The sequence below is a fragment of the Colobus angolensis genome, unplaced genomic scaffold (genome assembly GCF_000951035.1).
Source record: "Colobus angolensis palliatus isolate OR3802 unplaced genomic scaffold, Cang.pa_1.0 Scaffold34, whole genome shotgun sequence".
NCBI lineage: Eukaryota > Metazoa > Chordata > Mammalia > Primates > Cercopithecidae > Colobus > Colobus angolensis.
In genome coordinates, this window is record NW_012116710.1 from 2,381,231 (window position 1) to 2,404,651 (window position 23,421).

Here is a 23,421-nt window from a genome sequence, read left to right on the forward strand (position 1 = left end):
CCAGGCTGGAGTGCAATGGCACGATTTTGGCTCACTGCAACCTCTGCCTTCTGGGTTCAAGTGATTCTTCTGCCTCAGCCTCCCAAGTAACTGGGATTACAGGCATATGCCACCATGCCCGGCTAATTTTTGTATTTTTAGTAGAGACGGGGTTTTGCCATGTTGGTCAGGCTGGTCTTGAACCTCTGACCTCAGTGATCAGAGGTGATCCACCCGCCTTGGCCTCCCAAAGTGCTGGGATTACAGGCGTGAGCCATTGCACCCGGCCTCCTTTAATCTTCATAGCAAACCTGTTAGGAAAGAACTATTATTATTAGTCCCGGTTTTGATGGGAAAATCAAGGCATAGTGAGGATAAGTAAGTGGCCAAATTAACATAGTCAATGGAAAAGCCAGGGTTTAGCTCAATCAGTGTGGCTCCAAACGATGTTTAATCACTTTGTTATGTTGTTTGCAATACAGGCAGCAGAAAATCGAATTTTTGAAAGATTTATTTTTCCAGTTCTCAGAAAGTCAATATGCAAATTAACATGAATATTCTATTTATTGTGTGACTCAAAGCTTTCCTCAGCAGTTAAAAATTGTGGTTGTATATGTAACTAGTATGGGTACTCTGAGATAAACGAAAAGCAGAACTTTTTTGTCTTCCTCTTTGTCATCCACCTTAGCTATCTGTCATTTAAGTTTATTGCCATCCTCTGACAGGAAGTATTTGGGACAAAATCTTTGGGAGCTGACTTTATGCTTCCTTGACCCTGACCATCCGTCTGCCACATTTGCCCTGGTCATAGTTTAAACACCAGGTCCTGTGTCACGTCTCTTTGGTGACAGAAGTATCACTCCATTGTTCAGAGAGTAGTGCATTAGTTTTGCCCAATTCATTCTTTACTTTTATTTCCTACATTTCATTACCATTTATATCAGCTCAAGAAGTTAAGGTTAGAAAATTTTCCTCTTCAAATTTTCAGTGCAGAAATGTTCTGTGATGTTTGATAAGACTATTTCATAGTAAGTGAGTTAATGTTTATTGGCCTCTGATATGCCAAACATTGCACTGGCAATTGGTATAGTAGATTCCTCATTTATTAATCAGAGCTCCAGAGCTCCCTCATTCCTACTTTCTAGATGATGGATTTGAAGCACAGAGAAGTTAGGCAACTTGCCTATGGTCACAAGCTCAGGTCTTTCTTACTCCAAACCATGCATTTTTAAATTACTCTTCTTGCCTTTTGTCCCCTGGAAATTATTTTTTTGCTAACTTACACTGCCCAGCAAGGGGCATTTTAGTTATTCTTATGAATCTTATGTAGATTTCTGCTTAGATCATCCTGCCATGTGTTAAACTTGGATTAAATGAGCAGCTCTGATTGTTTCCTGTCCTCAGGGGCTATGCCATTGCCAGCAGCAGTGACGATCGGATGAATGAGCCTCCAACCTCTCTTGGGCTTGTGCCTCACCAGGTTAGTGATTTGGAAGTGAAATCACAATTCTTTTGGTGCAGGGGGAAGGCATGTGGGGTCTCTTTGCCATTCCATCTGCCCAGCCCACTTCATATCCACCCATTTACCCTGCAGCTGGGATTTCAGTGGGAGAACTTTCTGACCACCTGGAAGGTATTCCATTCTGCAGGATAGTGATGGGAAGAAATCACAAACGAGAAGCATTGCCTAGAGTCTTTGATGCGTTTTGTAAACTGACTAGAGGACTCATAATGCAATAGGAACAGAAAAAAAACATGCTTTGGAATCAGCCATACAATGGTTTAAATCCCAGCCCTGCCGTTATTAAGATGGCCTTCCTTGGCCAAGTCACTAAACTTCTCTGGGGCTTAGTTTTCTTATCTATAATGTGGAGAAAGTAATACTGACCTCACCTGGTAGTTGTATGGATTATGGATGGTTGCTAGAAAGGGCTCAGCAACAGTGTATGTCATAGGCTCTCAACAAACAATACCTGCTATTTCTTTGCTGCTGTTCATTATTGTTATTGACTCTGAACCCAAGTAGAAAACCTTCATGGGCAGGCATGGGAAAACCACTAGAAGCATGCAGGGTCACCAGAAAGCGGAGTGTCTTTTCATAAAAAGAATTCAAAGCATCATGAGGAAGTTCCATCCCTTAGGGAGTAAAAAGAAAAAGGCAGTGGAATTGAAGAGGTTTTCCAGTCTTACATTTTGGAAATCATTTTTTTAGATTCCATGTATGTATTCTCTCCTGTAGTGTGACAGCTGCCCCCATGAGTGAAATGGTGATGGTGCCTGCCAGTCCTACCTGGAGATTTGCAAGGACAGACTCAGATGAGTGCAGAGAGCAGAGTGACTCAGCTCATGCTTGTCTCTCTCTTCCTCCTCACCACCCACCTTCTGCCAGCTAGGATGGCACTGTTATATTCAGTTTAGAATAAGAATCAGAAGAGGGGAAATGACTTCTTCATGGTCACAGAGACTTAGTGGATGAGCCACAATCCATACCTAAACTTGGCAGTCTGACAAATGTTCTTTCAAAGGTCTTATGAATCGAAAGATCCGTGACCTGCATATTGGGAGATTTTGCTTCTTGTTGGGACCCCAGCCCACTTGCACAAAGCTACCCATAATAGAACTTGTGGGCTGGGCGTGGTGGCTCACACCTGTAATCCCAGCACTTTGGGAGGTTGAGGCGGGTGGATCACGAGGAGAGGAGTTTTGAGACTCATCCTGGCCAACATAGTGAAACCCCGTCTCTACTAAAAATACAAAAATTAGCTGGGCGTGGTTGTGTGCACCTGTAATCCCAGCTACTCAGGAGGCTAAGGCAGGAGAATCGCTTGAACCTGGGAGGCAGAGGTTGCAATGAGCCAAGATCATGCCATTGCACTCTGGCTTGGGCGACAGAGTGAGACTCCATCAAAAAAAAAAAAAAAAAAGGAACTTGTAGAGTTCACTTAGCCTCCCAGAGCCTCAGTTTCCACATCAAGAAAAGCAGGTGCTTTACTTTGTGTCCAGGATTACATGTGACATGGCCTTGAAAACCACAAAACACTATGAAAATGTGTCCCCCATCCACCGTCCCCCACACACAATGGCATTTTTTTTTTTTTTTTTGGACATGCGTTCATCTTCTCTACAGAGACATTTCACGTAGGACCCAAAAGACACAGTAATAACCATCTATCATAAGGAAGCTGACCTCCAGAGCTGACCTCTGCCATTTATGCTCTCGCATCTCATTTGAATCTTTCCCAAGTCTCCCCCTTCTTCTGACCTTGAGATGTGCCCTCATCTCCTTTACAGACTCTATACTGAGAAGGGCCTTAATTAAATTTTCAGTCATGCCCCTGTACTGGTTTCCTTCTTTAACTCCTTTATGTTAAATTACTGCAGTTGTAGTTTTCTCAGTGCTGAGGCCAGAGGGCAAAACAGTCTCTTTATAGAAGGGGCCCAGTGTCAAAATGCATGTGCCCATGTTTTTAAAGTGCTATGGCAACTAATCCCTCTCAGTGTTATTTATCCCCATTGAGCCTCACAATTGTTTGTCATTCACCAACTCTTCTAGTTCTTTCTCCTCGTTTTGAAATGTCTGAAGGATTATTTTGGTTGTTGGCCATCTCTTCATTTGCCCTTTTCAAAGACTGAAGAATAACGCAGCCATATATGGGAAAAGCCCAGTGTGTGTGTGTGTGTGTGTGTGTGTGTGTGTGTGTGTGTGTGATTACTTGCTTACATTATTTCAAGTTTCAAGCCTTTATTTTTAGCTACTTTCTAAAAAAGAAAGTGGAGAAAGAACTTTAAAAATTAATCAGGGTTGTGTGGTCCCCATTTATAGGCTTTAAACAACTTTTTTTTTCCTAAGTGGAGTGAGTCCATTTATGCAACCGTGTTTTGATTAGGGGAACATCGTTTCCACAAAAACACTAGGCTGTGTTGCAATGCCCTGTTGCAAACTCAGCACTTCCCTCCTCCTCTTCCTGGCTCTTAGAGACAAATGATTTCCTGTTGGAGAGGAACTTGGTAAACTCCTTTGTGTACTTTGCATGCAAAGAATGACCAGTGAAGTTTACTGGGCTCATTTTTCTCAGTTCCCCAGACGAGAAGTTTTATTAATTGGCCCCTGTGGAAGAGATGTAGTAGAAAAGTGATAGTCCTTGGACTGAGAATCACAAGGCCCCCACCAGCAACTCATTGTGTAATTTGGAGAAAGCTCCTTAACTTTTCCTGTGCTCTCTGGGTCTCTGCTCTCCTCTGTGTCAGACCTAGGAGGCCTGAGGATTACTTAGTTGTTCTGTCTCTGGGTCCACAGGCAGAATTTGGCCCAACCAAAGATTGGCCAAGTGCCAAAAAAAAAAAAAAAAAGGGCCTGATTAGGCCCTGAAATTCAGTGAAATTCTGCCTGAAGAAACCTCTTACTGAATTTGAAAACCATAAAAAAACCATTTCAGGTGAGCAAAAGGCTTATGGGTTTGTTTTGGGTTTTTTTTTTTTTTTTTTAAGTCTCTGGCACAGTGTATGTGGATTCGATTCTGCAAGCAGGCAGCAAAAGTATAAGCTAATTTCTGTCTATAAAAAGAATGATTTTTCAAAAAATCATTTTGTTGATGTGTAGAATAGATATAGATTATCACACACATCATTAAGTGGTAATATGATGAATGATCACAAAATGAACAGTCTTATACCCAGCACACAGATCAGAACAAAGTAACTATCAAGCACCTTCAATGCCCTGCCTCATGCCTCTTCGGATTATTATTGCCTCCTTCCTATAGAGAGGTAAGCACCCCTCGATTATCAACACCGTGGGAGATGTTTGTCTGATTTTGAACTTCTGTAAATGAAATTATATAGTATAATCTGTTGTATTATATTTGGAATCTGTTGTTTTTTGTAGAGGGAACTTTTTCATTATAAATCTTAGCATAGTAGTGTTGTTCTTTCTGCTTCCCATCAACAGTGTTCTTTTACTTAAAAAAAAAAAAAAAAAAGAAAGAAAAGAAGAAGAAGAAGAAGAAAGAAAGAAAGACTGATTTTTCCTGGCTGGTGGCTGAGCTCTTCAAGGCCAGATCCTTTTTCTGCTTCTTTGGTACGAGGCACAGTTCAGGATTTATAAAATGTACAGGCCACTCTTGATATCTCCAGGAAGTTGGTTTGCTGGCTGGCGAGAGATCCTGGATGTGACAGAAATTAACAGCCTGTTGGCCTGCTAATTCTTTGGCTGTACATCCTCATAGAATGTAACGAGGTGACGAGGCTAGGCACAGTGGGTCACTCCTGTAATCCCAGCACTTTGGGAGGCTGAGGTGGAAGAATTGCTTGAGCCCAGGGGTTCAAAACCAGCCTGAGTAACATAGAGAGACCCTGTCTCTACAAAAAATTAGCCAGGTATGGTGGCACGCACCTGTGGGAGTTTGAGGCTGCAGTGAGCCAGGATCACACTACTGCCTTCCAGCCTGGGTAACAGAGGGGGTTCCTGTCTCAAAAAAAAAGGAATCAAGGTGACGCTACAACAGTTGTCCAAACACCAAGGTAATTGATGGGGCACTCCTGCTTTATCCCACTTGTGGACCAAGCAGTGCACATGTTTTGTCTTTAGGTGAATGAACTCTTGGTTCTAAAGTACTAATAAAAAAAAAGGCCCTGAATGTGTATGCCATTTTTCTGAGCTTGGAATTGCCAACCCCAGGGTTTTCTCAGCTTCATGAATTCTTTTAGCTTCAGAAAGGTAATACAAAGCCAAAACTAGAGCAGGACCTTGGGAGGGATCTGGCCTGGGAAAGTTCTAACTGATTCACATGCTGAGGTGGAGCTGGGATCTCAAGCCGTATCTCGGGATATTTGCCCTTTCTGTACAGGCTGTGCCCCCCAAATCCTCAGGCCTTTAGATTTTGAAAAAATGTCTTTACTGTGTTCAGAAATACTTATCTCTGTGCTCCTAGGGACATGGACAGATGGACTGCTGAGGAGGGAAATCTTAGCAGACAAGCAATAAGAACGTATTTTCTGAGATGTAGCCCAGGAGAGGAGCCTCCTTTCCCTTCTGGTTCTGTACCTCTCTGGTTGATGATGATGGATATAGCAGAAAAAAATGGGCAGGCCTCATGTTTCACTGTATCAAGTGTTATGGTTTGTGACCTAGTCATCTTATCTCCTTCCTTCCATCCAGCCATCCCCTCACCAGGTAATCTGACTCTGCCAAGTGCCAAGCACTATGAAGTTCAGAGAAGTTAAGTAACTGGTACAAGATCCACCCAGTGTTGAGTTCCATTTGTGTTTGGGGTAATCTAAGGTGATGGATGTATCCCAAGTCATTTGGATGCAGTAGAGTCTGGTTCCAGTGGGGAGGCCTCTGAATACAAGGAATATCTGGGTATAGGTCTAACAATGTCTGAGTTTCCTCTGTGAGGTTCCAGAAGCAGAATCAAGATTGCTGTTTCCCTGGAGGATAAATTATAATGTCAGCATTCAGAAGCATCTCAGTTTGCATCTCTTGTCCCAAGAGGAGTTGGGCCTAACTTTATAGGTTGAAGGATGTCACTTTGCCCCATGAGTTTTACCTGCTGGATAAGGCTGTCCTGTTTAGGAGGTGCCTGTTTAGGAAGGCATCCTAAAGACTTTGTGATCATACAGATCCGATTAGAAGCCCAGCTTTGTCTCTTAATTTCACATTCACTATCTCATTTTACAAAACCATTTGAGGCAGCTCTTAGCACTTGTCCCTGTGTGACCTTGGGCACGTTACATATCTTCTCTGAACCTCATGTTTTATATCTGTAAAATGAGGATAATAAGCTCCTGGAATTCGTGGATGGATTAAGTCACATGTACTAAGCATTAGCACAGTTCTGGGCACATAAGAGACACTTGTAAATATTGGTTTCATCTTTCACTTTTAATTAAAATGGAAACATCTACTCTCCTAAAAAGGAATTTATAAAGACTCTCATAAAGCTCTGAAAGCAATGAGTAGAGAGGGAGTGGTTGGGAAGATTTGCTCCATTCTGCAGTGCTTTTCTAAGGAAACACTGGCTTATGTCCAGCTTGGTTTTTCTGCCCCCTTGGTGACTCTAGTTTAATAGTGAGTGGTGGGTCAGTGGTGAGAGCTGAAGCTCTTAGCTGAAATAAAGACCACTGTGGTGTGCTTAGGGTTTTGCAATTGCTACACTCTCCATTTTGGCATTGAACTTGATTAAGACTCTTTTCAACATCCAAGATCGATTTGGAGTTTGGAGTTAGTTTTTATTTATGCAAACTCCAAGCTTTAGAAATATTGCCAGGCCTGCTGGAAGCTAGTGTGAAGTTAAAGCAGCAGGTTCCAGTTGTGGCTGCAACTGTGCTTTCTCAGAATGGCTGTTTGTTTCTGGGCATTGGATCTTAGCCTCCCGTCGAGGCCTGGGTCTGAAGCTAATTTTACTCAGCTTAGGTGAAAACACCACCAGGGGTGGGTGGCCCAGAAAGAAAGAGGACCCTTTCTATTCCTGATCTATATTTATTTTGTGGCCAACTGGGCATAATTGACTAAAGATAATTGAATCCACCTGATAGGTGTTAAGCCATCTAGGCGTTGAGTTTTTGTTTGGGAGTATTTTTTTATTTTAAATTCCTCTAGCCTTTTTCTTCCTTTCTACCTCTTTGCTTTTCAACTTTGTTCCTCAGGCTTTAGAGCCAGAAAGAACAAAATTCAGATTCCTGGCTTTACCACTTGGTAGCTGTGGACCGTTGGGCAAGCCATATCACTTCCCTGAGCCTCCTGTGTTCCTATTTGGAGATCGGAGGAAGGTCACAGGATGGTAGTGAGGCCAAAATTGGATGCAGTGTATGAAAACACCCAGGAGCCCTGAACACAGGCATGGAATTCAGTAAATTTTAGTGCTGTCCTCCCTTCATTCTCTGGGGTATCATTTTCCACATTATTCCAGGACATGCCTTCCTGCCTGGCTTCTAGGGTTAGGAGGGAACAGTTGTTTATTTGAAAGGGAAAAGGGAGAGAAGTAAGTGCTTTAGTGGGGGGATATAGAAGAGGCAGAAACGGTGGCTGGAAAAGGTGCTCAGAGAGTTTGAGGAAAGGAAAGGCCAGTTTACTTGTGAGACAGCGAGTAGAAGGGGCACAGCAGAGAAGGCAGGAATGCAGAGGCCATTGGAAATGCTTGGACCTTCAACCCAGGGGCACTGGGAGGCCACTGAACACTGAGGCGTGATATGATTAGATTTGGTTGCTGCGTGGAGAATAGACGAGGTGATACAAGTGGCTCTGGGAATAGAATTTGAGTCATTTGGTCTTAAATCAGAAGACAGCCTAATCCAGGGATTCCCATACCTGACTTTCAGTCGGAATTGCCGGAGGAGCCATTTCAAAATATGCATTTCCCAGCCCATCCCAGAGCTACTGAGCGAAAACCTCCAGGGACATTAGGCATTTGAGGACCACTGCTTCTGTCCATGAAAAAATGTCTTCTTGATGGCATCACCTGGGGCAGAGTACTTAACTTCTTAAGGCAGCAGACCAAATCCTGCTTTTTGAATTTTGTGCTTCCACCAACACTAGTTGTGTTTCTAAAAGGACCCTTGACACCTTGTCCCCAGTGCACATCTCCAGCCCCAACAGGTGTTCCTGCCTGAGAGCCTTTGGAAGCTAATTAGATAAGCACAGGTGTGCCTAATGAATTCCTGCCGGACCACACGCTGTCCAGCTGGGAACAGCCCGGGAGTGAGGCCAAACGACCATATAAAGGCCCTATTCTGATGCTTTTTGCATCCTGTCTGCTGTGTTTTCGTTCCCCACGGTGAGGACAGTGTGTCCTGTCTCCTAAGGCCCTGTGAGCCAAGCTCAGCTATAACCTGGTGCCCCACATCTGACAACAGGGATTTCCACTCAAAGCGTGTGGCCCTTTTGGGCCTGGGGGTGATGAGTGGGACTAGATCCAAGAAACCACAGGTAATTGGGCTTCTTCTAAGCTCTGTAATTCCCAGGTGGGTTTTTTAATATTCAGGGAGTAGCAAAGATACAAATATCGTAGAGCTAGTTTAGGCATACATTTTTGTTCTAGACGTTTCTACGGAACACTAATGTTGGTGATTATTTTGCAGGGAGAGGTAATGGAGGTAACAGGGACTTAGGGTTTTCATTTTGTACCTTTCTGCACTGTTTTGAAAAATTAAGATTATAAGCCATTTTTTAAAATCACCTTTTTCAAGACATAACATATATAGTAAAATGAACCCACTTTAATATGATTTGACAAGTGTATACACTCATATAACTACCACTTCCACAAATGAGATACAGAATTTTTCTGTCACCCCAAAAAGTTCCTTTGTGCCTTCTCCCAGTTCATCTCCCCACCCTCAGCCTCAGGCAACTGCCAATCCAATTTCTATATGGACTGTTTTAATTTTTTTTCTGTATATTTTTCTGTGCTAAGGAAAAAAATTATAATGGAAATCTTAAAATGTGCAGAGGGAGGCAAGGTTTGGCCACTCTGAGGAATCCCTCTTAACTAGCTACAAAGTTGTAGGTAAGGGGCAGGTGTGTGTGTGTGTGTGTGTGAAACTGGCAGTGTTTTCCCCTTGTGGGGAGAGGGGGGAATGAGAAAACAATATTCAGGGGAGGCTGTTTAAAATAAAGTTAAAAGTTTAGATAATTTTTTTAAAAATAGGAAAATGGAAGTAAATATGTCATGGGAGTATAGGTTATTGTTTTATTTGCTTGTTCTCTGTCATGTGCTTATCGTTTTTATTACAGGAAGAGTTAACTTTTTTTTTTGAAAAGCAGTTTAATGCTTATCCGACTATAAGGAGAAACTGACAACAAATAGGAGTAGAACAAGAGTTGAGAGTAAGCTGTGTAAGACTTCTTCCACGTTATGACTAAATCCAAAAGGTCAAAAATTTTCTTTGAGCAGGGGCTTTAGTTCCCTGTGTGGATGGAAAAATACCTTTGATATCACTTTATAAAGCCTTTTAATTTAAATGTTAATTTAACATGAGCTAAATTAGGTGGTGTGGTGGTGCTATTTTTAGAAAATGCACAAAGAATTAGAGGCTTGCTAAGTGCTTCCATCCGTTTTCTGACATGACAGAAAACAAGCAAACAAAACAACCCATAATCCCATGACATATTTACAGCTAACAGGTGATGCTGAGTGGTACAGAGCAAACCACAGGAGGGTGTAACTAAGGTTAGTAACAAGGCATCCTGTTTCCCTTGCTTGCCTGATGGGAACCACCTGGAGCTCTTGTTAAATCTGCAGATTCTCAGGCCTTTCCCCAGACCTTTTGAATCAAGTTCCAGGGGCTGCTTCTGATGAGGCAAGTTTAGAAAAATACTGAGCAATGCTTTGCTTTATAGACTTTGCACACTTCTAAGTAGGAAGGTCATGGTGAATTTTTCTCCACCCAAGCAAGGGACAAATCTTTTTAACTTATTTGGGAGTTGGGGCCTGGCCTCTCTCAACAGGTATGTATATATTTATTTGCATAAGGTACTTGGATTTTAGATTGCTGTGGGATTTCTATGCGTATGTAAGTAAGGTGCTAATTTTAAGTAGCAGCCTCTGCTCTTTAAATTTTATGCAGTTCTTATAAGATTGAGGGAATGCAATGCAGAGCATATGAATGGTGGCAAGTCAGAGTTTTTCTTGTGGTTTGTGTGGGACCTGTTTTCTCTGTATAGTCCAGATTTGAATAATTTTGTAGGCCTTGGGTTGTTTTTTTTTTACTTGTTTATTCATTTCATAATTTATTGTCTTATGAATAAATCGCTGTGCTGTGAGTAAATACAAGTAGCTCAGCCTGTGTCTTGTCCTCTAAAAGAAAGAAAGATAAAAACGTTTCTTAAAGTAATTATAGTATTCAGACTGATCCTAAAATTCATGTGGAAATGCAAGGGACCCAGAATAGCCAAAACAATCCTGGACATGAAGAACAAAATTGGAGGACTCATACTTTCCAGTTTCAAACTTAGTACAAATCTACTGTAATCAAGATAGTTAAGTACTCACATAGAGATAGATGTATAGATAAATGGAAAGAATCGAGAGTCCAAAAATAAACCCTTCATGGCCAACCAGTACAGTTTAATTGGGAAAGAGTACTGTTTTCAACAAATAGTATGGAGACAACAGGATTCCACATGCAAAAGAATGAATTTAGACCTTTATTTCATACCATATTAAAAAATTAACTCAAAATAGATCATAGACATAATGTGAGAGCTAAAACTGTAAAAATTCGTAGAAGAAAATATCATAAATCTTTATGACCTTGGGTTAGACAATGGTTTCTTGTATAAGATGCCAAAAGACCAAGCAATGTAAGAAAAAATGGTAGGTAGGACTTCACTAAAATAAACTATTGTGCTTCAAGAGAAAAAAAAAAAAAAAAGGCTGAGCATGGTGGCTCATGCCTGAAATCCTAATGCTTTGGGAGGCCAAGGTGGGAGGATCACTTGAGCCCTGAGTCCAAGACCAGCATGGGCAACATAGCGAGACTTCATCTCTCTTAAAAAGAAAAAAAAAAAAATCAAAAGAATTAGCTGAGTGTGGTGGTATGTGCCTGTAGTCCCAGCTACTGGAGAGGCTGAGGATCGCTTGAGCTCAGGAGTTCAAGGCTAGAGTGAGCTGAGATCACACTGCTACACTCCAGCTTGGAGAACAGGGCAAGATGCTGTATCAAACAAATGAACAAAAAAAAAACAGAATGGGAGAATATTTTTGCAGATGATATATTTGGTAAGAAACCTTTATGCAGAATATGTAACAAACTTACAATTCAGCAATTTAAAAAATGTTTAAAACTTGGCAAATGATTTGAATAGACATTTCTCCAAAGAAGATACACAAATGGTCAAGAAGCACATGGAAAGATGCTTGACATTACCAGTCATTAGAGAAATGCAAGTCAAAACCATAGTTAGATGCTGTTTCATACTCACTAGGATGGCCATAATCTACAAGAGATAATAACAAGTGTTGACAAGGAAGTGAAGAAATTGGAGCCCTCACACTTGGCTGATGAGATTTTTTCCCCCCTGCTCCCAAGATGGAGTCTTGCTCTGTCATCCAGGCTGGAGTGCAATGGCGTTATCACGGCTCACCGCAACCTCTGCCTCCCGGGTTCAAGCAATTCTCCTGCCTCCGCCTCCCGAGTAGCTGGGATTACAGGGACGTACCACAACACCTGGCTAATTTTTGTATTTTTACTAGAGATGGGGTTTCACCATGTTTGCCAGGCTGGTCTCGAACTCCTGACCTTGTGATCCGGCTGCCTCAGCTTCCTAAAGTGCTGGGATTCAGGTGTGAGCCACTATGCCCGGCCAAGATTTTAATATGATGTGGTCACTTTGGAAAACAAGTTGGCAGTTCCTCAAAATGTTAAACAGTCATATGACCCAGTAATTCTGCTCATACGTATATTCCCAAGAGAAATGCACATCTACTGGTGAATTTCTAAATAAATGTGGTATAGTGACACAATTGAATATTATTTGGCAGTAAAGAGGAATGAAATACTGACATATTATACAATGTGGATGAAAATATGCTAAGTGAAGCCAGTCATTTGTGGTTTCATTTATAGTAAATAAGCAGAATAGATAAAACAAGAGAAACAAAGTAGATTAGTGGTTGCCAGTGTCTGAGAAGAGGGGAGAATGAGGACTAATTGCTGGGTTTCTTTTGGGGGTGATGAAAATGTTCTGAAATTAGATAGTGATGATGGTTGCAAAACTGTTCGTATGCTAAAAACCACTGAGCTGTACAGTTTAAAAGCTGAATTTTATGGTATGTGAATTATATCTCAAGCCTGTTACGAATTTTAAACTCCCAAAACTATTCCTCAGGGCATTTTGGGCATAAAGATCAAAAGAAGGATTTCAGAGGGTAGAGATATTATTTCTAGGTTGGGTGGTAGATTGAGAATTTGTGAACGAGGTGTGTTTGAGCTGAGTGGTTTTTAAGGAAGGTGAACACTTAGATATGTAGCTGTCACCAAAAGGAAGAGTTTTGAGTCACAGAATTCAGCACGAGGCAAGCTCAGGAAATCAAGAATATCTTCAGGAGGGAAGTTGTAGTTCAGCTTAGCAGTTGTACAGAGTTTGTGAAAAATTCAATCCAGAATTTAATTGGAAAGGTGAGCTGTGCCCAGAGCAGAGGGACCTTGGAGTGCAAGGAATTCTGTCTTATTTTGTCAGCTATAGGGAGTGGGTAAAAAATGATAGGCCTCAAGAGTTGTGTATTAGGAAAATTGACAGCTCAGCCTTTGCATTAGCTAGAAGGGAGGGAGCCCACCTGTGGAAGTACCCCCTTCGGAGTCTCTTGCCATCAGCTTGAGAAGAAGGGTTTCCGGTCCTAAATTATCTAAAACTGGAATTATTTTGGTTAAATTCTGGGCCTTCTGATACCAACTTGGTGAATTTGAAAGTCCTCACACAAGTATTATTCTACTTCATTTTCTGGGAAAATAAATCTGTTTCCTAGTAAAGAACTGTCTGGGGCTGCTGAACAGTGGTGTTTGGACCCTCACTCAACCAATCCCGTACACGGCATCTCCTTTTTGTTCTATTCCTCGCCACCTGTGTTGTTGTTATTATTTTTCTCTTCCCTTCTCTGTTTCCTCTCTTCCTTTCTACCCCAACTGGATGTACTTTCTCCCTGTCCCTCAGCTTTACCTGCTCACCTCCAATGGTAAGACAGTATCAGAGAAAATTACCAGTATTTGTGCAACATAAAGAAAGTTAGATGAAAACCGTATTAGAGAAAACAGCGTGCAGAAACCTTTCCATGAAACACAGACGGACACATGACATGTCGGCCATGTTAAATAACTTTAATGGAAAAATATGCTAAATGTGATAAAGTTCTTTTCTAAGTAAACTTAATATAAAAGTAATTGGGGTATAGAGGAGACTCACTGTAAGTATTCTCAAGCCTGTAACTTCCAGAGCTCATGAAAATTTCAGCATTCCCATTTGTGACTTGCTATGAAACTCTTTTCTGCTATTTTGATGTCTCCTGTTTTGGTGTCCTGAATAGCAAACTTATGACCCTGATTATGGCTCAAGCCATGGATTATGAAATGGTTACCACATTTCTGAGATATTAGGAACTAAAAGGTTGTTATATTTTCATATGTTTATAATGAGGCTATCTAACTTATACCAGTTACCAAATTTCTTTTTTTTTTTTTTTTTTGAGATGGAGTCTCGCTGTCACTCAGGCTGGAGCGCAATGGCATGATCTCAGTTCAGCTCACTGCAACCTCCGCCTTCCAGGTTCAAGTGATTCTCCTGCCACAGCCTCTCGAGTAGCTGGAATTACAGGCGCCCACTACCACACCCAGTGAAGTTTTTTTGTATTTTTAGTAGAGATGGGGTTTTGCCATGTTGTCCAGGTTAGTCTTGAACTCCTGGCCCCAGGTGACCTGCCTGCCTCGGCCTCCCAAAGTGCTGGGGTTACAGGCATGAGCCACTGCCTGGCCCAAATTTATCATTTCTATCAAACACTTGATCTTGGATTGCATTAAAAAACACATAGCATATTGATAAGGACATTTAAAAATCGGGCGGGGCACAGTGGCTCACATCTGTACTCCCAGCACTTTGGAAGGCCAAAGTGGGCTGATCACTTGAGGTCAGGAGTTTGGACCTGCCATGGACAACATGGCAAAACCCCCATCGCTACTAAAATACAGAATAACTGGGTGTGGTGGTACGCACCTGTAACCCCAGCTCCTTGGGAGGCTGAGGCAGGAGAATCACTTGAACCTGGGAGGCAGAGGTTGCAGTGAGCTGAGATCAGTGATGCCACTGCACTCCAGCCTGGGCGACAGAGTGAGACTCCATCTCAGGAAAAAAAAAAAAAAAATACCGTAGGCATTTTTTTCCAGGTTAGATTTTTTCCTGAGATAAATATGTGCAAACAATTAACACTGTTAGAGTGTGAACATCAGGATGGAGTTATCCAAAACTCAGAAGAAGCCTTTTTCTTTAAAGAGTTTTTTAAGTTTTTTGTTTGCTTTTTGGGGTGTGGGGGTTTGAGGGAAAGGGCATGGTGTTAATAGGATGGCTAAAGGGTGGTAGATTGGGTTTTTTGTTCTATTCAAGTGAGTGTTAAAGTTGTGAGGAGACCTAGTGTTGAAGACAAACGCTGTGATATTCTGAGAGGGAGGGAAGCTCAGACCTGGGCCAGGTTTGCATCAGGAGGTCCATTTTTGAGTCTCGGCTCCATTACTTACTGTTTACCTGAGCCATGTTGCCACTCTTCCTGAGCCTGAGGTTTTTCAACATAAAATGGGGAATTTGAAAGGTCAAATAAATTAACTCATAAGATTTGTGTTGTCTGGTTTATTATAAACTTTGAGTCCTGTGGAGACTTCAGAGATTTTACCATTCGTATTTTTATGATATATAGAACAGCTTAAAACTCCCCCTTTGGTGTAAGTATAGTATATAGAGGTATAATGTTCTGAATAAATTACTTCAATCATAGTTTGTGAAACCTAATTATAGCTGATACTCTGGAAATGTAACTCAGTTGTAGTCCAGAAGTTTATGCTCAAGGTGGTGCTGTTTCTCCATAAATCTGATGATGTTTTACATTTTATCTCTATCTGTTCCAAATTAAGCAAATAACTGGATATATGCTTAGGGCCATTTCTGCCTTCCACAGTCCCCAGGCCGTCTTTCCTTGTGAGACCCCACCCAAAATCATGTCGTAGAAATGTGTATTTATCCCATATTCACTGGAACACACGTGGGAGCTAATTGTTGAGTATACCAGTGGACCTGTTACATTTTGGGACGTTTGTTAATACTTTAGAAACTACAGCTTGCATTTTGTATTTTATAGTCAGTTTGTTTTTAGGTCAGAAATATTTGAAAAGCTTGTAAGCCCTGGCTCCTAATGGAATAAAGGACCTAATGTAGTTCTTCTGCAAACTAATTACAAGGGAAAATACTCATTTTGAACTTATTTTGCTCATAATCTCTATCCGGACCGCCATATTAATCATTTCCTACTTCTTGTCAGAAACCAGACATGCATTTCATAGATGTGGTCATTGTGTGTTTGATGTGAATTGTTTTGTTTTGTTTTTAGATCCGGGGATTTCTGTCACGGTTTGATAACGTCCTTCCCGTCAGCCTGGCATTTGACAAATGTACAGCTTGTTCTTCCAAAGTAAGTCATTTTGTATTGGAGTGACTTGTTTTTAAAAGTGAGCCGATCAACATTTGACCACAGCCTCACCAGCCAGAGCCATTGAAACCAACTAAGAGCTTTTTGTGGGGGAAGGGTGGGGTCTGAACACTCAGAAAGGACTTTGTTTTCATGGATCCGTATTCATTCTCACAGTGGTTTAAAACCAGCCTGAGAAAATGTGTAGGGAGACGAGTTAGAATATTTCAACTCTCTATCAATACTTACATCATGCTAATTTTGTCTTGAATTTGAACTTTATTGCTCTTTGTTCCTCCCCAGAGGGTTCCCTCCTAGCAGGGACCCTCACAGAGCAATTTTTTAAAGCATTACTCTGAGAGTGAGGCAGCCCTGGCTATGCGTCTTCTGCAGATCCACATAATTACAAAGAAAAAGTAAACAGAGATTAGGGGTCTGGATGGGGAGCCACTAAAAGGGCTCCTTCAGCTTTGATCTTTCCAGAAGCTCTAAAAATAGAGCCGGTATGTTAGCCATCATAATGGGAAACGGCTGATATATTGCAAAACTACAGTGATGGCATCTCATGTTTTAATAGGCTTTCAGATACCGTCTGAGTGACTTTTACATGTTCACTATATGTGATAGCTGATTTCCTTTCAAGTGTCCCTTTCAGCCTTCTAATGCCCAGTGACTTGACCTGGGCTTTTAAGGCTCATGATTGCTGATAAGTAAAGATTTTCATGTTGAAGTGCTATACAAAATAATGTTGTTGGCCACTAATCCCCAACTGTGGCTTCTCAGTTATAATTTGGGACTATTTTTCTGTGTAGCCTTCATCCGTCTGCCACTGTGGAAGAAAGAGAATTCTAGGGACGTTTTTCTCTATTCTGAGTTGACGAGCTTCCTTTGAAAACTGTACTTGGGCTATATTTTATGGGAAGCACAATCCTGACCAGTTTCTGTAAAAAATTGAATGTAGAATTGACAAGCAATGTTGATAAATTTGGTTACATTTAGATGCTCAAAAATTTAGACTAATTTTTTTTTTTTTGCTTCCAAAGTAAATTAAACCCATTTTATTATGCATCCCAAGTGCCTATGTTGAGATTTCAGGCTTAGACTTTGTCAGTAGTTACCCATGAGCCCATTCTTTCTATAGTTTCCTTTAAGGTATATCTGTTCAAGCCAGGGCCTCAAGGATGTCTGTCTGCATGCACCTCCATCTTCAGAAATGCAAGTTTTAGGATTATATACTACATCTTTAGTGGAGTAGATTTTTTTTTTCTTTGAATGGTTGAGCTAACTGGTCTCAAAATAACTTGGCAGTATTAATTTTCATACTGAAATCATTTGGCACAGGTGCCAGAAGGTTTTCTATAGCTTTATGTTGGTCTGGCTAGTCAATGAAATAAAGATAATTGGGTGCTCTAAGTGAAATGCAAACACTCATTATTTTGTTCTATTTCTAATTAAATTAGCCTTTGAGATACTGTTTATAAAAGAATCACAAGCATACCAACTAACTGGGCATTCCTTATATACTTTAAAAGAGAATAGCTTAGCATTTTTCTTTCACACTTATTGTAAGCTTTAAATTAAATACAGGTATCACTTTTTTGTTAGCAAAATTATTTCCTCTTGGTGATTATTCTGAGAGTCCTGCTTTACATAAACATATTGGACGATTTAATACAAACTGACTTGGATTTTTACAGCTGTGCTATTCCCATAGCGATCACTTTTCATGTGGTCTGGGTATTAAATTTCTTTTGTGCTGGAAAGGTTGCTTCATTGGTGCACGTATTTCCTTACAGTAGAAATGCAGCATTTACTTACTTGGCTACCTTCTTTATTCGCTTAGGAGATTGTCATTCTCTATTATCTGCAAACCCAACAGTAATACTTTAAAATGACAAATCCAATTACATTTTCATTTTTTTGTATGTGAATTTTTCTTAATGTATATTTAGCATAATACATTTTATACAGAGTCATGTCATAGTTGTTATTGTTTCAAAAGATTCTTTGGGGCTAAAAATGATTTTTAAAAGTGTATCCTTTGACATTCATGAAGTAATTTTTTCCTTTTGTAGTTTTCAGTATGTTTCCTCCTCCCCACCAGAATCAAGGCCATGCTTGTGTCTTGATTTAACCACAAATAGAGACAGATTGGGGAAGTAGAATAAGTTCTGCTGGATAGTAAAACACTTGTTCATTACCTTATTTATTAAAAGCAAAGCAATACTATTATATACATACATATATATATATATAGAGAGAGAGAGAGAGCACGCGTACACACGAGCGAGAGCTTTCTGTGTAGCCTGAGGATGGGGAAGAATACAGTGCTTTGCTTCTAAAGCAGAAAAGTTGGAACATTTACCCACAAATCATTTCTTATCCTATTTGATCTTAGGTTGGCACATAAGGAGGTGAATTGTTCCATCTTAGGGGAAAAATACTGAAGAATGGTGGGGAGAGGTGGGTGTCACTTTGAAAGTGAGGAGTCACTTTCATTCCAGTTTCTACTTACTGTCTTGCAGAACTTTCTAAACAGATGGTATTTGTCAATGAAATTTCAAAAGACCTTATTTGAAGTTTATATGAGTTGCTCTTTACTTCTACAAAGGAATTGCAAGCTAACCTAGAGTATTGTGGCATTACTACCAGAGGGAAAAGTACAGTTTTTAAAATCAATATTCCTGGAAGACTTCCCTGTAGTGCATTAAATTACTTTGTTATTGTTAGACTTTCACCTAAATATTTTTTGGCAGTAGAGTATTTTTGGGTAACTTTCTATTTGATATAATTTTAAGCTTAATAGAAACATTGCAAGAATAGTACAAGGAACTCCAGTATGCACTTTACCCACATTCATCCATTGTTAACATTTTGCCCCATGCATATGTGCTGTCCTCCTCCAAACCCCCATCCTTCCCTTCCCCTCCCCCATTTTTTTCTTGAAATTTTGAGAGTAAGTTGGAGACATTGTGATCCTTTACAACTGAATGTTTCAATGTAAATTCCAAAGAACAAAGACATTCTCTTACCTAAACACAATACCGTTTTACCCTTATCAAATTCAGGCAGTTTAATATTTGCACAATACTAGTTTCTAATCCACAGTCTGTGTATTCAATGTTGTTGTTTATACCAGTTAATGTTCATTATAGGTTTTTTCCTCCCAGACCAGGATCCAATTGAGGATCAAACATTGCATTTAGTTGTCGTGTCTCTGGCTTCCTTCATTCTGGAAAAGTTACTTCATCTTCCTTTGTCTTTCTTTGGTGTTTTGATATTTTGCCAGTTATTTTTGTAGAATTTCCCTCAATGTGGATTTGTCTGATGTTTCCCTATGATTCGATGCAGGTTATGAATTGTTGGTAGGAATACCAAAGAAGTGATGCTGTCTCCTCATGTCGGGAGTTATATATATTATATCCCTTTTGGTGATGCTACTTTTTTGTTTTCCGTATTTCTGACTACCTTCAACAGTGAGAAACCTGCGATCTTGGCTCACTACAGTCTCCATCTGCCTCCCAAGTTCAAGTGATTCTCCTGCCTCAGCTCCCCAAATAACTGGGATTACAGGCGCTTGCCGCCATGCCTGGCTAATTTGTTGTATTTTTAGTAGAGACAGGGTTTCATTCTGTTGGCTCAGGCTGGTCTCTTAACTGCTGACCTCGTGATCCGCCCGCCTTGGCCTCCCAAAGTGCTGGGATTACAGGCGTGAGCCACTGCGCCCAGCCCTATCCTGGATATGTTTACTCACTTGTTGAAGTCTAGAATACACAGGAAGTAGTTTCAAAATTGCTAGCCCATATTGCTACAGAAAATAAACCCAGAATCTAGAGTTCCTATTTGTGTGTAGTTCTTTTATTCTAGGTAAAATTTATATATGGTGAAATGTATGAATCTTAAAACAACTCTAAATTTTAACAAATGTATACACCCATGTAACCCATACTCTTCCCATCAAGATATTAGAGTTCTGCCATCACTCCAGAAAGTTTCAAGGTACCCTTTCCCAATCAATTCTGGGGGAAGGGGAAGTATGTTGTATATTATGACTAGTCCTTCTCTATAAGGAGTAAAGCTAGGCACCTTCAGGTGTTCTATGCAATAATAGCCTTGTTTCTGGGACCCAGAAGTTGACCAAAACCTTTTTTCAGACCTGCAGAGTCAGGAGCAGGACTATGCTGGAGGAGACTGCATGCAGAGTATTCTTGCTCTTGTTGCACAATTCTGTTGCAACCTTTGTGATATTGCAGGAACAGCCTGTTATGAAGAATCAGGCTCCAAACTTGGTTTGCATACCATCTGGGACCCGCGCAGATGTAGCAAGATGTCCCCAGAAACCTGATCTTGAGATTTTAGTGATTAGCAACCCTAATAATACACTCATTCTGGTGTTGCCTGTGCAGTAGGTTCTTCTGTTGATGGGTTATGATTAAACTCCTCAAAGTGACTTGCTATTAGCTTTCTGTGTGTATCTGGGCATATGTCTTGAAGAGTGATAGGGTAAGGGTTGGGTAGGAATAATAAGTGTCAGCTGGTATATCATACTTTGTTTTGGCCTTTGTCATAGCCAGCCTGCCCATTTATTTTTTGATATTATATAATCCTACCTTTCTTCTATCATATTTTCTTGTTCCTTATGAAGCATGAAAGGCTAGGCATGGTGGCTCACACCTGTAATCCCAGCACTTTGCAGGGCTGAGGTGCACAGATCCCCTGAGCCTAAGAGTTCGAGATCAGCGTGGGCAACATGGTGAAATCCTGCCTCTACGAAGAATACAAAAATTGGCCAGGTGTGGTGGCACATGCCTGTAGTCCCAGCTACTTGAGGGACTGAGGTGGGAGGATCCCTTGAGCCCAGGAGGTTGAGATCATGCCATGGCACTCTAGCCTGGGCGACAGAGCAAGTCATGCTCATGCCTCCAAGCCCCCACCAAAAAGAAGCATGAAATACCAAAAGTCAGCTTAGCTACTTAAATGGGGTGTGTGTTTGTTTTTGATGGAGTTTCTTTCTGTTGCCAGGCTGGAGTACAGTGGCATGATCTCAGCTCACTGCAGCCTCCACCTCCTGGTTTCAAGTGAATCTCCTGCCTCAGCCTCCTGAGGAGCTGGGACTACAGGCATGTGCCACCACGCCCAGTTAATTTTAGTATTTTTAGTAGAGACAGGGTTTCACCATGTTGGCCAGGATGGTCTCAATCTCTTGACCTTGTGATCTGCCCACCTTGACCTCCCAAAGTGCTGGGATTACAGGTGTGAGCCACCGTGCCCGGCCAGCTACTTAAATGTTTTTTAAGAGAAACCTCTGTGCCAAAGCAACTTGTCACCTAAGGGCTTTGCAAATGCACCACTTGGAAGACATGCAAATCATAGATTTGAAAGGAAGGGTTAAATTGTTACCATGTGTCTGTTAGCAGACATTCATTTAATTCAACTGACACTTGAGTCCCTGCTGTGTGCCAGAGATACAAAGATGATTAAAATAGCCACTGTCCTCAAGGAACACTATCCAGAGGGTGAGGCAGACTCATAAGCCAGTAATGATCTGTTCCGTTGTGAAATGCCCTACAGCAAGGTCTGTCCTCTTGTTATGGCATCCCAATACCAATTAATTTTGTAAATGTGGATGACCGGGGAAGGCCTTGCAGAGGATGACTTCTGAGTTGATGTTAAAGGGTCAAGTAGGAGTTTCTAGAAACACCTGGGGGAGAGAACACGAGGAATTCCAGGCGGTGGAGAATTGCATGTGTAACAGCCAGAGACAACAAGACATGGCACAGTTATGAAGTTGTTCGGTAGAGCAGTTGTGGCTGAGCCTGGGATAACCAATTTTCTGCAAATCGTCCTCTTGTCTTTGCGAGTGCTGTTCTAATTGTGGCCATCCTTAGAGTTGGAATCTGGTATATGTTGTCTAATGCTTAAAGCTGCTGTTTTGAATTTTACAATTCCGTGTAAAACTCTTGCTCACCTAGCACTGAGCTTTTTAGGGGGTTTCCTAGCCTAAGGAATCCAGCAGCTGCAGCAGGGTGGTGTGGAAGGCAGGAAGTCAGGGGATTTCCAGGGTCCTGGCTCTGCATCCCTTGCTGGACTGCCAAGTGACCGCAAGCAAGGTGCTCCCCCACTCTGCCTGCCTCCATTTCTTTTCTTCAATGAGTCAGTTGAATGAGATAAGTTCTGGCTCTCTATTGACACTTTATTAGCTTTTATAGTTTATATTTCCTTTATTTCACAAGCAATGGATTGTTAATTGCAGAAAAATCAGAAAACATATTTAAGAAAGAAAATAACCACGATCCAGCCATTTAGGTCACTGTTAATTAGTGATGTCGACACTTCTGACGTAAAATATATATGTATATGTATATAGCTATACATAGACTTCATTTTTCCCTGAACATTCCTACTATAAGGGATTTATGGGGCTGTATTGAGGATACTCCCTGCTTCTCAGATTTGATAGGGTTTTAAATCTCAATCATTTACAAGGACTGGCCAGAGCCCAATCGGAAGAGCTCTCCACAGCCTGTGCCAGGAATCTTTGCATACAGCTTCTCAGTGGCAAATATTACTCAAAACTGGGCCACAGCCAGATTTTCCTTCTCCTTTCCAAAAGGGATATAAATCTCTGATTTGGAAAATGATGAGTAACCCCCAGGTTCTCTTTTCCTATCTCATTTACCCAGCAAGGCCTCAAATCTTCTATTTTAATGTGTGATGGATTCCATATGTATGGTCGTGTGGTGTAAAATGTATCCCACATCTTGTCCTTAGCAACTAGTGTTTTCTCCAATCTCTAGAACTGCTTGGTTCCCAAAAGGAGATGGAATATACAACCAGAGCTGGTGAGGAGTATTTAGCTACAAGCCTTAATCTCAGAACTCTTGGCTCTTCACTGCCTTGAAAAACCTTGGACATTTCTCCCTTTGCTTCTATTTCCTCATCCATAGAGTGGGGAAAATATTTTCTGTTTCCCAGGGAAATTACAATGGCTGACGTGTATCCAGTTCCCTGTGGCCAAGTACCAAGGCCTTTGCCCACTCCTGGGACTGGTGTTGACATCAGAAATAAGAAAACAAAGACCCCTGTGATCGCATTAGGTCTCCTGAGATACATGCAGCCTTCTCTGGGCTCACTGTCCACACACAGGTATAATGGGAGGGATTGAATCAGGGATTTGAAGGCCAAGGCTGCCCTGGCTTTGAAAGGCTGCAGAAACCTTGCATTCATGTCTCTTGACAATGACAGCCAAAACCTTTTCCATGATTCCAGAGAACGCAGC

The 23,421-nt window shown here is 41.2% G+C and overlaps 1 protein-coding gene across 1 annotated transcript in view; it reads left to right on the plus strand.

Moving 5' to 3' along the window:
- ATG7 (autophagy related 7) overlaps positions 1-23,421 on the plus strand; it is a 144,971-nt gene that overhangs the window by 79,729 nt on the left and 41,821 nt on the right. Inside the window, exons 15-17 of the mRNA XM_011952509.1 lie at positions 462-511; positions 1,384-1,459; positions 16,065-16,145. Of these exons, the coding sequence (XP_011807899.1) occupies positions 462-511; positions 1,384-1,459; positions 16,065-16,145 (207 nt within the window). The remainder of the gene's footprint in view (positions 1-461; positions 512-1,383; positions 1,460-16,064; positions 16,146-23,421) is intronic.